At 35.8% G+C, this 14,585-nt stretch overlaps 1 protein-coding gene and 1 pseudogene across 1 annotated transcript; both read left to right on the top strand.

Annotated features, from left to right (window-relative positions):
* Positions 1-219: 219 nt before the first annotated feature.
* klhdc10 (kelch domain containing 10) lies at positions 220-14,083 on the top strand. Its single transcript, XM_020927399.2, is given in 10 exon segments — positions 220-442; positions 2,629-2,850; positions 5,461-5,615; positions 8,146-8,294; positions 9,925-10,009; positions 10,372-10,438; positions 10,511-10,558; positions 11,620-11,759; positions 12,959-13,065; positions 13,067-14,083. Coding segments are annotated over 10 exon segments (1,161 nt in total). The 5' UTR covers positions 220-354; the 3' UTR covers positions 13,167-14,083.
* On the top strand, positions 12,511-12,628 carry LOC129409108 (5S ribosomal RNA; annotated as a pseudogene).
* Positions 14,084-14,585: the final 502 nt, after the last annotated feature.

Below are 14,585 nucleotides of genomic sequence, written 5' to 3'. Positions count from 1 at the left end.
TGTAATTTATTAAATTTTTCGATACTTGAAACACCAAATAGTTAATAATGCCTATAACATTTACAACGACATTTTAATTAAATAGTAAAGTTTAAAAAAAAAGTTAGGTTTAATGTTTTACGTTATTTTTGACATGCACTTCGACCCCGGTTGTTTTGGTCGTAGCCACGCCCACTTCTCCTAATAACAGCGCGTCTGATTGGCTCCGTGGATCTACTGGCCCACGGTATCGCCACTCGGCTGAAAAATGTCAACCATCTCAAAGAGGCGATCCCGCAACGTTTTATGATGTTTTACGAGCACTTTAGTTGATATTTCGCTTATTTATTGTGCCATTGCTGCGCCGGGAAGAGGATGTCACGCTCGGGAGATGAGAGGAGTCTGCTAAACACGTTTGAGAAAGTAACATGCAGGCCTCCACCTCACCGAGCGATCATAGCAGGTGTGTCAAAAAAATATCCAAAATACCACAATATTTATAACGATATTTTATCTAACACGAGTCCACAAAGCTATAGATTACAGCTAGTCTTTATTGCATGCTTTTTATTGCGTGGTTAGTGGTTGTAAATATGGTCAGTGTGGCTATGCTAAACCAGCAGGCTAACTAAAAATTCTCTGCTTGTTTACATTTGTATTTGTTCTTCTGTTTGTGTCATTTCCACAGCGTTTCTTTACGACAAGCTGATGTTTTGTACCTAGATCTATGTTATAATTCTTTACAATAAATCATAAACATCTGTCACTGCATTATCCATAGTTAGTGACCCCTTTTTCTATCGTTTCTCTTTTAGTTTTGTTGTTTGCCTTGTTTTTAAAGATTAATTCATTAAAATTATTGTTGTTCATACTGTATTTAATTTTTAAAAGGACAATACATTTTAGTCTAGGGGTTCCCAAAGTGGATTTTGCTAGATTATTTTAATATATATTTTTAAAAATTGAAAACAGTATATTTTAGGGATATTTTATATTTTTAAACCATTTATTTACAATTTAACATGATCCTGTTATAACATTTTGCCAACTGATTTCTTGAGTTGGTTGGTAAATATGCAGAACTATAGACTAAAGTTATAAAAAAAAAATTCTGATCCTAATTGATACTAAAACTGGAATCGATACTCTTTTGTTGTAGTTGTAGTTAACCAATTTGGAAGTATGATATATTGCTTAAGATGCAATGCAATAATTTAAATATAATATTGTTAAAAATATAAGCTCCAATAAATAAGTAAATAATGAATGTATGTATTTATTGCTCTACTTATTACAGTGCTACTCACCCATCATTCATTATTTTTGATGCTTTTGTTGCTACTGGACCAGTGAGCTGCTGTGTCCGATAAGAATTTTGTTGGTACCTGAAAATGTCATTGCATGCAAGAAAAGAGTCTGCATTATCGTCCCCCCAAGTCCTTTGACACTCTAATTGTGTTGATAAAATAATTAGTTTGTTATTTTTGTTTCAGCTGTTTTACACAGGAACAATCTGTTGGTCATACTGTACTTAATTTTTAAAAGGACAATACATCTTATTCCAGGGGTTCCCAAAGTGGAGGTTGCAAGATTATTGTAATTTTTTTTTATTATTGAAAGCAGTATATTTTAGGGATATTTAATATGTTTAAACCAACCAATTATTTACAATTTAACATGATCCTAACATTTTGCCATCTGATTTCTTGAGTTGGTTGGTAAATATGCAGGACTATAGACTAGGGTTATCAAAAAATCTGATCCTAAGTGATACTAAAGCTGGAATCGATATTCATTTGAGCAAGTATTGATACTAAAAAAGTCACATTCACAGGACAGAAATGAACCTTTCTAGCCTGATTCATCAGCTGGTTTCACTTCGTAGAAACCGTCTGACCTCGGAGTGTTAGATTTCGTTCACTCGACAGTAGGCAGGTACTTTTTATCATTTAACCAATCGCTGCTATTTGGTTGTCACGTATGTAATGCACCGCTAATAGGGTTTACTGGTATATTAAGCTTTTCCCAAATCTCATAGGAAGAAGACCAATAACGTCTTCCCCTTGATGAAATTCACCAAACATTCTCTTTTTTCTCTTTATTTATTCCTCGATCTCTGGAATCGTTAACAACACTGAATGTATGACTCTTCGCTGATTGGCTGGTGCCCAAACTTGCACTTCCGGGGTTTTTGCGAACCGTCTATTGTATTTTGATTCCTGATCTAGTCGCTGGAGAGAAATGAAATTGAGTGGAGGCACTAGGTGGCGCCAGTCTGATTAGAACCTTTCCTGAATTTCGTTAGACTGATCTTGAGCTGTAACAGAACAGGTTAAAGAGCCCATGGACCACTACAAAACCTGAGGGATTACACAGTTATAAACCCACATGGTAATATAAAAGGAAGTATTATGTATTAATGTTGATCTTAATGTTGGTATAGGAGTCTGTTTTGAGTATCGAGTCTAGTCCTTAATATCGAAATCAAGTTTGAAATGTTAGTATCATGACAACACTACTATAGACATTGATCAACATGTATTAAAAAGGACAACATTAAGATGGAAATTAAAAACATGTCTCAGATTCAGATTACATCCTAGAAATTGAGCTATGTCCATGTATGTGTAATAAAGTCTGTGTTTTCAGGTCAGCGTACACCCACTGCACGGAGTGGACATCGCTGCGTTGCCGATAACACAAATCTCTACGTGTTTGGAGGATACAACCCAGACTACGACGAGTCCGGAGGCTCAGAGAATGAAGACTACCCACTGTTCAGAGAGCTGTGGAGGTACCACTTTGCGACAGGACGATGGCAGCAGATTCAGACAGAGGGGTACATGCCCACGGAGCTAGCGTCTATGTCAGGTAAATATACAGAGACATAAACAAAACTGTCAGCTATACTGCACGCTTTTTTTACATTTTATTAAAGACAATAGAATATAACATTAAACAAAATATACAGTACAATACAATAATAAATTTGAAAACAAGATACAAAAACATAAAACATTATCTAAAAGCAAACATAAAAACCCACCCTTCCCCCCAACACACAAAATTAAGTAAATAAAAAATTAAAGTATTGTGTATCATACCATATTGCTAGGCCCTTTTATATTTATATATGTTGGCCAATTTATAATTTCATTTTCTTTTCTTTTTTTTTTCCTTCTCCTAGTTTAGTCACTACTTAACTAATATTATTTTCACCATCATCGTTTCCTTTCCTCATCTTTTCACTACTATCTTAAAGCATAATTTTCAATGTATTTTTTCTTACCCTCTTTCTTTCCCTTCCTTTTTTAAAATAATTAATGACTTTTTAAATATGAATTATCTTTTTTTATATACATTTTGAATTGTCTTTGTTTCAAGGATTACCTATGCTTTTTTTAAATTATTAACTATATTTTAGGTCACTACTTTCCATTGTTAATAACACTTCAGGTCACTACTTTAAATCCTGATTATAGTATTTAAATATTTTTTGATTTCTGATTTCTCTTTTTATTTCCTTTAAACATCTTTTGTGACACTGGAGTGGGTTAAAAATAAGCGTTACTTCTTACTTCGTCCCACTCTATTTCAAGCATCAGTCTTTCATTTGTGTGAGTCAGTCTTAGATTAAAATAATACAGACTGCATTAATCTCTGTACCACTTTCTATTTTTCTGCTGTGACATGGCTCGAAATAAAATATAATAATAAAGATTGGGATGTCCTAATATCCAGTTTTAATTTTACGATGATTCTGAGAAGAAACATCACGATTTAACCAATATTATGTGTTATTGACACGTAACAAAACAAATGTGAAATCTTTAATCTCCTTTCACTCTAATCCAGTATCACCTAACAATCTTCCCTGTACGGCAATAAGGAAAAAGAAATGGGCGACAAAGCATATAAGTAAACCAAGATACAGGTTAAACAGCTTTTATGCAAGCTGTCGAATCATGAGTCATGTAATAGTCATAGTAGTTAGTAGTAGTCAGTGTTAGTAATAGTTGGAGTAGTAGTAGTAGTAGTAGTAGTAGAATAGGCCTTAACAAATTTGGAAGTACGATATTTTGCTGAAAATGATGAACAATTATATTCAGAGTAAATTATGCCAATGACACAATCAAACTAATGCAATGATTTTAAATATAATATAATATAATATTGTTAAAAATTTAAGCTCCAGTAAATAAGTAAATAAATAGTAGTTTGCTAATATTGATAATGTGTAATGTTAAGAAGTTATTTATTCCACCCTCTACAGCTTAAATCTTATCGTAGAATAAATAACAAAAAGTTCCTCATTTGTACAAAGGAATAAAAAAGTACTTACGATAAATATTCACCTTCAAAAGTACTGTTCCATTTATCATGTATTGAATGTTAAGTCAATATACTGAAGTAGGCCTTAGTAGTTGTAGTAGTAATAGTAGGAGTAGTTGGAGTAGGAGTAGTAATAGTAGGAGTTGGAGTAGTAATAGTAGTAGGAGTTGGAGTAGTAGTAGTAGTAGTAGGAGTAGGAGGAGTCGTAATAGAAGGAGTAGTAGTAGTAGTAGTAGTAGTAGTAGTAGTAGTAGTAGTAGTAGTAGTAGTAGTAGTAGTAGTAGTAGTAGTAGTAGTATGAGGAGTAGGAATAGTAGAAGTAGGAGTAACAGTAGTAGTAGCAGTTCAGTAGTAGTAGTAGTATGAGGAGTAGGAATAGTAGAAGTAGGAGTAACAGTAGTAGTAGCAGTTCAGTAGTAGTAGTAGTAGTATGAGGAGTAGGAATAGTAGAAGTAGGAGTAACAGTAGTAGTAGCAGTTCAGTAGTAGTAGTAGTAGTAGTAATAGTAGTTAGAGTAGTAGTAGTAGTAGTTGGAGTAGTAATTGGAGTAGTAGTAGCAGTAGTAATAGTAGTTAGAGTAGTAGTAGTAGTAGTTGGAGTAGTAATTGGAGTAGTAGTAGCAGTAGTATTTGGAGTTGCAGTAGTACTAGTAGTAGTAGTTGTAGTAGGAGTTGAAATTGCAGTAGTAGTTGGAGTTGCAGTAGTAGTAGCAGCAGCAGTAGTAGTAGTAGTTGGAGTTGCAGTAGTAGTAGTAGTTGGAGTTGTTGGATTAGTAGTAGTAGTATGTCATTTCAAATATAATAACTCTGGTGATTATTTCTGATGGTAATTCTATTGTAATAAATAATTATTAATACACTACTATATTTATGTAGTACTTTATGTACATTGATTCTATTGGCCGGTACCTTGGCCTTGTCCCACATATAAAAGAAACTCAAAATCTCAAGAGGACATCCTGCATACGTTACACTACTTCTTCCTATTGTTATGCAAATGAATGTATATATTTATTGCTCTACTTATTACAGTACTACTCACCCATTATTAATTATTTTTTCACTAAAGAGTATTTTGTTGGTACCTGAAAATTGCACACTGTCTTTGTTATTGGCAATACTGAATGTAAGAATGTCATTTTTGTTTCAGCTGTTTTACACGGGAACAATCTGCTAGTATTTGGCGGCACTGGCATCCCTTTTGGTGAGAATAACAGCAACGACGTTCATGTTTGTAACGTCAAGTACAAACGCTGGTCACTGCTCAACTGTCGCGGAAAGAAGCCCAACAGAATATATGGACAGGTGACTACAGATTTTATTATATTTTTAGTTCAGTGTGTGGTTGTATTATCCTCTATATTTAATTAAAGGTCTTGTATTACACAAAATTGACTTTAAGTCGTGTTAGAATGTTGTTACCTCGCCAAAAACATACTGGAGTTGTGTTTTGTTTTGTTTCTTTCACACATGTTTGAGTGACCTTCTATTTATTATTTTATCTATCCAAAATGTTCAGGATCTGTATGTTGTGTGAATGAAACGAAACACAACTCCAGGTATGGTTTGATGAGGAAACATTATAACTGCACTCTTACTGTTTTCAAAAAGGTATTACCGTATTTTCTGCACTATAGGGCGCTCTGGATTATAAGGCGCACTGTCATTGAATGGTCTATTTTAAAACTTATTTCACAAATAAACCGCACTGGACTATAAGGCGCATTAAACGAAACACAACAGTAGGATAAGTCAGTCAAACTTTATTTTACGCATTCACAATAACTCTCAACTTCAATTGTTCAATTGTAATGCGTTAAAAAAATACTGTCTGAGACGCTAAATTGTTAGTGTATTCACACTAACTCATAATTGTTCAAACAGTTGGGTGATTACGGCGTCCAGCACGCCCACATCCCTCTCATCATTATCCGAGTCAGTGTGGTTACTGTTACCTGGCAGTTCAGTGATGATTTCGGTCTTGGTGGAAGCTCAGACCACAGTTGATATTGATCCTTAGCCCGGGTGTCCACGATCCGTTGGCAGATTGTGGTGTAAGTCGCTCGGTGCTGTCTCCCTGAATGTGTGTTCTCCTTCTCTCATACACTGCTCCCACGCAGATCACACTTAAACTTTATAACAGCCTTGAGTTTAAAGTCGGAGGTGTAAGTGTGTCTCTTGACAGGTGCATTTTGATATTAAAAGGAATCACAGTATGTATTACTCTGCGATGCTCCTGACTACGGGAGCCGTAATGCTGCAAGTGGTGCGGCTTTGTAGTTTACTAAAGTCGTACTAAGACACCCCAATAAATTCATATATAAGGCGCTCTGGATTATAAAGCACGCAGTCATTTTTTTATGAAATTAAAGGCTTTTAAGTGCCCCCTATAGTGCGGAAAATACGGTAACTGAATCTGGGTTAATCTACCAGTGAAACTCGCAACGCAAATGAGAGACTCATGTGAGGCTCATTCTGCTTTCTGAGTGGATAATCATCTTGAGTATCAAAACACTACTTGTAAATTATGATAAACAACTTGGCCATCATGTCCATTGTTTTTGCAACTAAGAATAAATCACCATTACAATTGTTATAAGTAAAAGTTATATTTGATTTAAACATGTTTACCTCATCTCTGGGGACACTAGGTCTGTCACGATAACACGTTTATAAGTGTGATATATTGGCTTTATTCACACTTCACAAACCAGGAAGACGTTTAGAAAGATGCGATAACAACTTCCCAGACCCAGTTTTCTTCATCTAAATGTCATTGTGGCGTTCTGTTATGTTCAGCTCATCAACAATTACAACCGTACCTCAGTTTTCATCATTTCCCTACAGACACAGAACTCCGAGCGCACTGGGTACATGCGATTAGAAGAGACGAGGGCACCAAATTCAAGATGATTCCTCTTACTTCAGTGGGTTTTATCACAGTCGGTTTTATTAGATCCATGTTAAGCGAGCCCATTGTCAATGACTACACCAGAAGTTTGTCTTATCTTTCCAAACGTCTTCCTGGTTTGTGACGTATGCGTGAACAGAGCCTATTGATGAAGTAAATATAGACAATAAACAATAATCTTCAAACTAATTTATGCCACTGACACAAAAACTCAAGATTTAAACCACAAAAACTATTCTAAATCTACAATATTGTTAAAATATGATGAGCTGCAATAAATAAACAGCCGAAATCCTTTAGTACTTATTAGTTTGCATCTTTAATGAGTCAACTTCTGTGGCAAAAATTTAAAAAAATGTCCTACTATTAGGGATGGGATGATGACACAATTTCCCAAGACGAGAAAAAATATGAGATTGGGTCCATAAAATAAGATTTTAACATAATTTCTAATAAATACATTTTGCAATTCAGTTTCTGATCTCAGATTTTTTTTATTTATTTGATTTCATAGTTTTGTTTCTATTCTAGTGCTGCTTTTTGGAACTGTAAGAGACGTAACTCACCAACCCATAACCCTTTTTTGTCTTATCCTAATGTAAACAACTGGAAAAAACCCTCAAGAGATGATTTTTTTCTCTTGTGTGCACGATCTTGCGGCAGTTTTGTCTCATGAGATCTTGTGGCACGAGATCTTGTCCCATCCCTACCTACTAATGCAAAGAAAATAAACACTATAAATACTAACCTCCAAGTACTGTATATTGTTCAGACTTTCATATGTCAAATAATTATTCTTCAAAGTAATTACCGTGACGGGCCTAGGGGACAGAGTTTGGTCATATTTATGGAGTTGAATCAAAATCTTTCACACAGTTCCTTTTAATAATTACTGAAATGAGTGTGTGTTTGTTTTTCTTCCAGGCGATGGTCATTATAAACGGGTTTCTGTACGTGTTTGGTGGCACGACTGGGTACAATTACAGCACAGATTTGCACAGACTGGACCTGACCTCTAGAGAATGGATCTATCTTAAACCCAACAATCCCCCAGACGACTTCCCAGAGGAGCGGTAATGGGCAACCTTAACCTAACCTTAACTATTAACTAACTCCTATGAATATGCTCCTGTGCTTACACTTACTATACAAAACTAAGTGTAGTATTGTATCTGTATTAGTAGATTATGGGCAATATGATAAAATTAGTAATTGAAGTTATTTATTTAACCCTCTGCTGCTTAAATCTTATTGTAGTACAGAAAAATAACAAATAGTTCCTCATTAGTACAAAAAAAAGTACCTGTGATAAATACTGGCCCCAGCAGTCATAGTAGTAATTTTAGTTGTAGTAATCGTACTCGTCGTTGTTGTAGTAGTAATAATCGTAGTCGTTGTTGTCGTAGTAGTAGTAGTAGTAGTAGTCCTCATCGTAGTGGTAGTAGTCGTCGTAGTAGTAGTAGTAGTAGTAGTAGTAGTCATTGTCGTAGTAGTCATCGTCGTAGTAGTAGTAGTAATCGTAGTCGTTGTCTTCGTAGTAGTAGTAATCGTAGTCGTCGTCGTCGTCGTAGTAGTAGTAATCGTTGTCGTCGTCGTAGTAGTAGTAGTAGTAATCGTAGTCGTCGTTGTCTTCGTAGTAGTAGTAGTAATCGTTGTTGTCGTCGTAGTAGTAGTAGTAGTAGTAATCGTAGTCGTTGTCTTCGTAGTAGTAGTAGTAGTAATCGTTGTCTTCGTAGTAGTAGTAGTAATTGTAGTCGTTGTCTTCGTAGTAGTAGTAATCGTAGTCGTCGTTGTAGTAGTAGTAGTAGTAATCGTTGTCGTCGTAGTAGTAGTAGTAGTAATCGTTGTCGTCGTCGTAGTAGTAGTAGTAATTGTAGTCGTCCTCGTCGTAGTAATCGTAGTCGTCGTCGTAGTAGTAGTAATTGTAGTCGTAATAGTAGTTGTAGTAGTAGTAATCCATATTATTATGTAGCCACCATTAATTAATTTTTAAAAACAAAATATAACAAAGTAAGTAAATATGTAGGTCAAAGCAGGACACGTGAAATAGAAGGTTTATTAGAGACCGCTGTGAAGTTCAGGTGCCACAGGGGGGCGCCAGTGGCAAAAAAAAAACTATTGGGTCCATAGGCAAAGCACTTCACCCACATTGTCTAGTACAGGCGTCTCCAACCTGTAGCTCGGGAGCTACCATTAGCTCTCCACGCCCTTCCAAGTAGGTCGCCAAGGGATTTCTGAATGACACATATTGTCCTCAACTCAAATCTGATGAATTAATTGCCTATTTTTATTGTAAATTTATCATTTTGATGCCTGACTTTATCTAAGTGTACCCCATCTAAGTCTTGCCATGACTCTTATGTACACTTTATTTACTGAGACCGTTAAAATGAGTAACTCTTTGGAATTTTCATTTTATAACATTATCTTACCCGGTGAAAAAGGTTGGAGATCCCTTGTCTAGTATGAAAGTGGTGTGTGTGCGTGAGTGTTTGTTGGATGGATTGATGATGCAGATTGGCAGCCTCGTTTCTGAGGCAGCTGTGGCTACAAAAAAAAAAAAACACCAGTGTGGAGTGAATGTATAATACAATAAAGTGTCCTTGAGTGTCCGAAAATCACAATATAAATCTGATTTATGAGTTAATTAATTTCGTGAGCCGGTCCTCCGCAGTCGTCACAGTCGTCTGTTGTGTGTTTTAGGTACAGACATGAAATAGCACATGACGGACAGAGGATTTATCTTCTGGGAGGAGGCACATCGTGGACGTCTTACCCACTGGACAAGGTAAACTGTACATCTGTTCAGACTAAAGCTTTTTCTAGTATCCATTATTTGATTTAAAAGAGACATATTCTGCAAATGGACTTTTAAGAGCTTTCAGCCATGTTAAACTTGTTGCTCTTCTCATTTAGCCACTCCAAGTTGTATTTAGAGTGATTCATGCAGCAATCTTTTTTTTTTTTTTTCTTTTTTTAGTTCATATGGACTTTCTTTACTTTTTTTTTTTACATTACATGCGTACATAGAAACATACGTCGCCCGTAAGGAGGAGACAGAAACAACTGCTTATTAACTACTCCCAGTCACAATGTCTTTTTTATTTAACTAACACGTGGTTCACTGATGTATTTCTTTCATTTTCTTAGGTCCATGCCTATAATCTAGAGACCAATTCTTGGGAGGAGATTGTAACTAAACCTCACGACAAAATAGGTATGACTACTTTATATTTGTTTGTACTGTCAATCTTTACTGCAGTATTTTAAAACATGGACATTTTGACAGGATATCCGGCTCCGAGGAGATGTCATAGCTGTGTGCAGATACAAAATAGTGAGTCGTTTTATTATTTTCCTGTAATTGTTTGATTTCTGTTGTTTAAAGGTCTCATATTACGCAAAAATGGAAAGTTAATTTAAAACCATGTTAAAATGTTGTCACTATTTTTAGGACTTGAGACTTGACTTAAAATGGACTAAGACTTGGGACTCGACTTGGACTTGAGGCCTGTGACTTCAGAAGACCTGAGTAGCACTTTTAAATCTGAATTCTTTCTATTCTGACCATAATGATTCACTCTAAGATCTTGTCAAAACATTTAAAAAGGAAAAAAATACTAAATTAATTTCTACATTTCTTACATACTCTATAATTACTCATATATAAATATACTATGATTTTGTAAGTACAATTAATCTTAAAATTCATATAAAATTGCAAAAATCTAAGCTATATTTGGTGCTTTGGTTTAAAGACTTGAAATGACTTGAGGCTCAAAGCAGAGGACTTGGACTTAACTTGGACTTATGGGCCAGTGACTCGAGACTTGACTTGGACCTGCTTGTATTTGACTTGGGACTTGACTCGAACTTGAGGTGAAAGACTTGAGACTTAAGAGAGACTTGCAAAACAACGACTTGGTCCCACCTCTGGGTGTTACCTCCTCAAAAACATGCCTGGAGTTGTTGTTTTTTTTTTCATTCACACACGTTTGAGTAATCCTGAATTATTATCTGTCTACATCTCCAAAGCTCAAATGCTCTTTTCCACCTTGTGATGTCACAAAGTAGTAGTTTTCAAGTGAACAGTTGCCTTTTACCTTTTGTTCAGAACAGATTGGCAATTCCAGGGCTGAAATTATCCAAATGATTCTAGTGAAAGTTAAACACAATGGAGCACTTCTTGTATTACCACATGACATCACAAGGTGGAGCAGTTTTCCATTTAAGAGAAGAGCTCAGCCTAAATCTGCAGGGTTTGTGTGTTAAACATGTGAATAAAACAAAACACAACTCCAGGTCTGTTTGTTTTGAGGAAACATTATAACATGGATCAAAAATAGCGTAATTTGTGCCTTTAACAGTTTCTAACACGTTGTCCCTTGTTCGTTACAGACGTATTTATATGTGGAGGCTACAACGGTGAAATCATTTTATCAGATTTGTGGAGGATCGACCTTCAGTCTTTCCAGTGGATCAAACTACCAGCCACGATGCCTGAGCCCGCTTACTTCCACTGCGCAGCTGTTACCCCGGTAAGTGCATTTTAAACACTGCTGGAAGAAGTACTCAGGTTTGTTACTTAAGTAAAAGTACAGATATTAGAGCAAAAAAATACTCAGATAAAAGTATCACATGAAAAAAGTAAAAGTATGAAAGTACCTAATGGAAAGTGTATTTTTACTTATATTTTGAGCAGATTTTGAGATTTAATAAGGCTTCAAATGTAGTGATTTTAATTTAGATTTTCTAGATGTTTTTATTTCTATATTTTTGTTTGCTCAAATTATATTAATATTATATAACGTGATAAAATAAATACTTTTTAAACAATCTCAAGCAGTCTCAAACAATAATAATAAATACTTTTACGTTTCAGTCCTGTTCAGATGTACAGATACCTGCTCTTAAAATGTAGTGAAGTAAAAAGTATCCACTGTAAAATCTACTTAAGTAAAGTACAAATAACTTTTTTTTTTAACTTAAGTACAGTACTAAAAAAAGTAAAGTAGTTTTACTTCGTTACATTCCACTACTGATCTTAAGGGTTTACTGCATAACATTTCTATTGGAGGGACATGACATCACAAGGTAGAACAGAGCATTTTGAGCTTTGGTGATGTAGACTGAGTAATACTTTTACTTCTTACTATTATTATTAATCTAACACATGTGAATGAAGCCAAACACAACTCTGGGCATGTCTTAAAGCTCACCATAGTAAGTTTTGCTTAATATCGGACCTTTAAAAACCCAAGTTGAGCAGATGATTAGACATGAGCACTAATTTGTGGCCATACCGACTTGCCAAAGCCTGATCCCGTCAGATCTCAGAAGCTTAGCAGGGCCGGGCCTGGTTAGTACTTGGATGGGAGACCACTGGGAATTCCAGGTGCCACAGGGCGACGCCAGTGGCAAAAACAGTCATTGTGTCCTTAGGCAAGACACTTCACCCACATTGCCTAGTATGAATGTGGTGTGTGCATGAGTGGTGGTCGGAGAGGCCGATGGTGCAGATTGGCAGCCACGCTTCTGTTAGTCTGTCCCAGGGCAGCTGTGCCTACAGTAGTAGCTTACCACCACTGAGTGTTGAGTAAATGAATAATGAACTGTAAAGCACTTTGGGTATCTTAAAAGGCACTACATAAATGCAATGATGAATAAAAAAAATGAATAGCTGCCCACTTCATATACCATCCTGTATTACTAATTCTGTCCCTGTGTGGTTTCGTAGGCGGGCTGTATGTACATTCACGGTGGAGTCGTGGACATCCTGGAGAACAAGAGGACTGGTTCTTTGTTTAAAATCTGGCTGACAGTTCCCAGTCTTTTGGAGCTGTGCTGAGAAGCTGCTCAAAGCCTTTCCCCACCTGACTACATTACCCACAATGCAACTGCTGAACCTGGGCCTCACACAGGAACTCATCGAGCGCTTGAAATAAAGCCATGCACAAGGTCGAGCTCCACCACGTTAATGCTAAAAGGGATGGACTTCAATAGGAGTAGGCATGTTTTACAGAGCACACATAACACGTCATCTGAAAGTCCCTCTGCCCTAAAGGAACCCACCGTAAAACCAAAAATGTTTTATTTTATCGTACAAGTTTATTTACTCAACTGCAGCTAAGAATATGATACGATTTTAACCAATCTCCCCACCAACATCAAGAGAAGCCTTAAATAGTTCTCACCGTGCCATAGTAAAATTTAGCTTTTAAAATATTGACTTGTAAGTATTTTTTTTTTAATTTTAATAACTAATTGTTTACTTAAGAGAGAAATAGGAAATACAGGTTTTTGCACATTAATTTTAATCGTCTTTTAGGTGGAAATGGGTCTGATAAATTGAATTGTACTTGGTGTTTTGAGCAGGCCTGTCGACAGAAATTTGGGGGGCCCAGGGCAAGAACGCTGGCACGGGCCCCTTTTTGAAATAAATTAACAAGAAGAGGGTCCTGGTTGTACGGATGCCGCAGAGGAACATTTTTCATTACTGACTTCCAAAGCATGCTGAGTGTATGAATGTAGGATTTAAAAATATATTAAACTTGAAAGATGTTGAGGACGCGTGGTTTCTGTTTTAGTTGTTTTACTGCAATTTCGATAAAATAATAATAAATATGTTACTTTTAAATGCCTTGGACAAGTTTCTAATTTTAAATCGAATAAGTTATTGCTTAAAAATCCTTCTGCCTTTCTGTGCCCCTGTTGATGCTGTTATCAGAATTTGGGCTAAAAGAGTTCTTGTATAAATAAAACTTTCTCATTCATTTTTCATGTTCATGTGTAACCACGCCTTACACCACTGTGAATATGGTGCTCTTAAGATTAATTTAAATAAAGATTATGGGAAATATTATTGATGCTTGTATTGTTCATTATTTGTCAATACTTTTTACATAAACATACAAACAGAATGGTGCTTCGTGGTCAAATGTGGATATCGTAGTGTTGTTACGATACTAAAATTTTTATAAATCTATTTTGATACTGAGCCGATCTATTCATGCTTGCGTTACAAAACCAGAAAATGTTTGGAAACATGCGGATGACGACTTCCTCTGGGCTCTGTTGGCGATAGTAACTCCATGAGTAACTAACAAAATCTGAGAAAACTGAGAAAACGAGACGATTTTCATTTAGATGTCATGTATTCTTTCTTTTCCCTTTTATAAATTGCCTGTTAATTTGTGTATTATAATTTGTCTAAATGTATTAAACAAGATGTCATTGTAGCGTTCACTTATGTTCAGCAGATCAACAGTTACAGCCAGCTGCCTGTCAGTGATATGAAGACATGATTAGCACCATGTCCCCTGAGGAAAGCTTTGGCAGGTTGTGAAGACGCTGCTGCTGAATCC

Source organism: Boleophthalmus pectinirostris, unplaced genomic scaffold (assembly GCF_026225935.1).
Source record: "Boleophthalmus pectinirostris isolate CB_2022bp ecotype Guang Dong unplaced genomic scaffold, ASM2622593v1 HiC_scaffold_18, whole genome shotgun sequence".
In the NCBI taxonomy this organism is placed as follows: Eukaryota; Metazoa; Chordata; class Actinopteri; order Gobiiformes; family Gobiidae; genus Boleophthalmus; species Boleophthalmus pectinirostris.
This window is presented reverse-complemented; position numbering and strand designations above follow the sequence as displayed.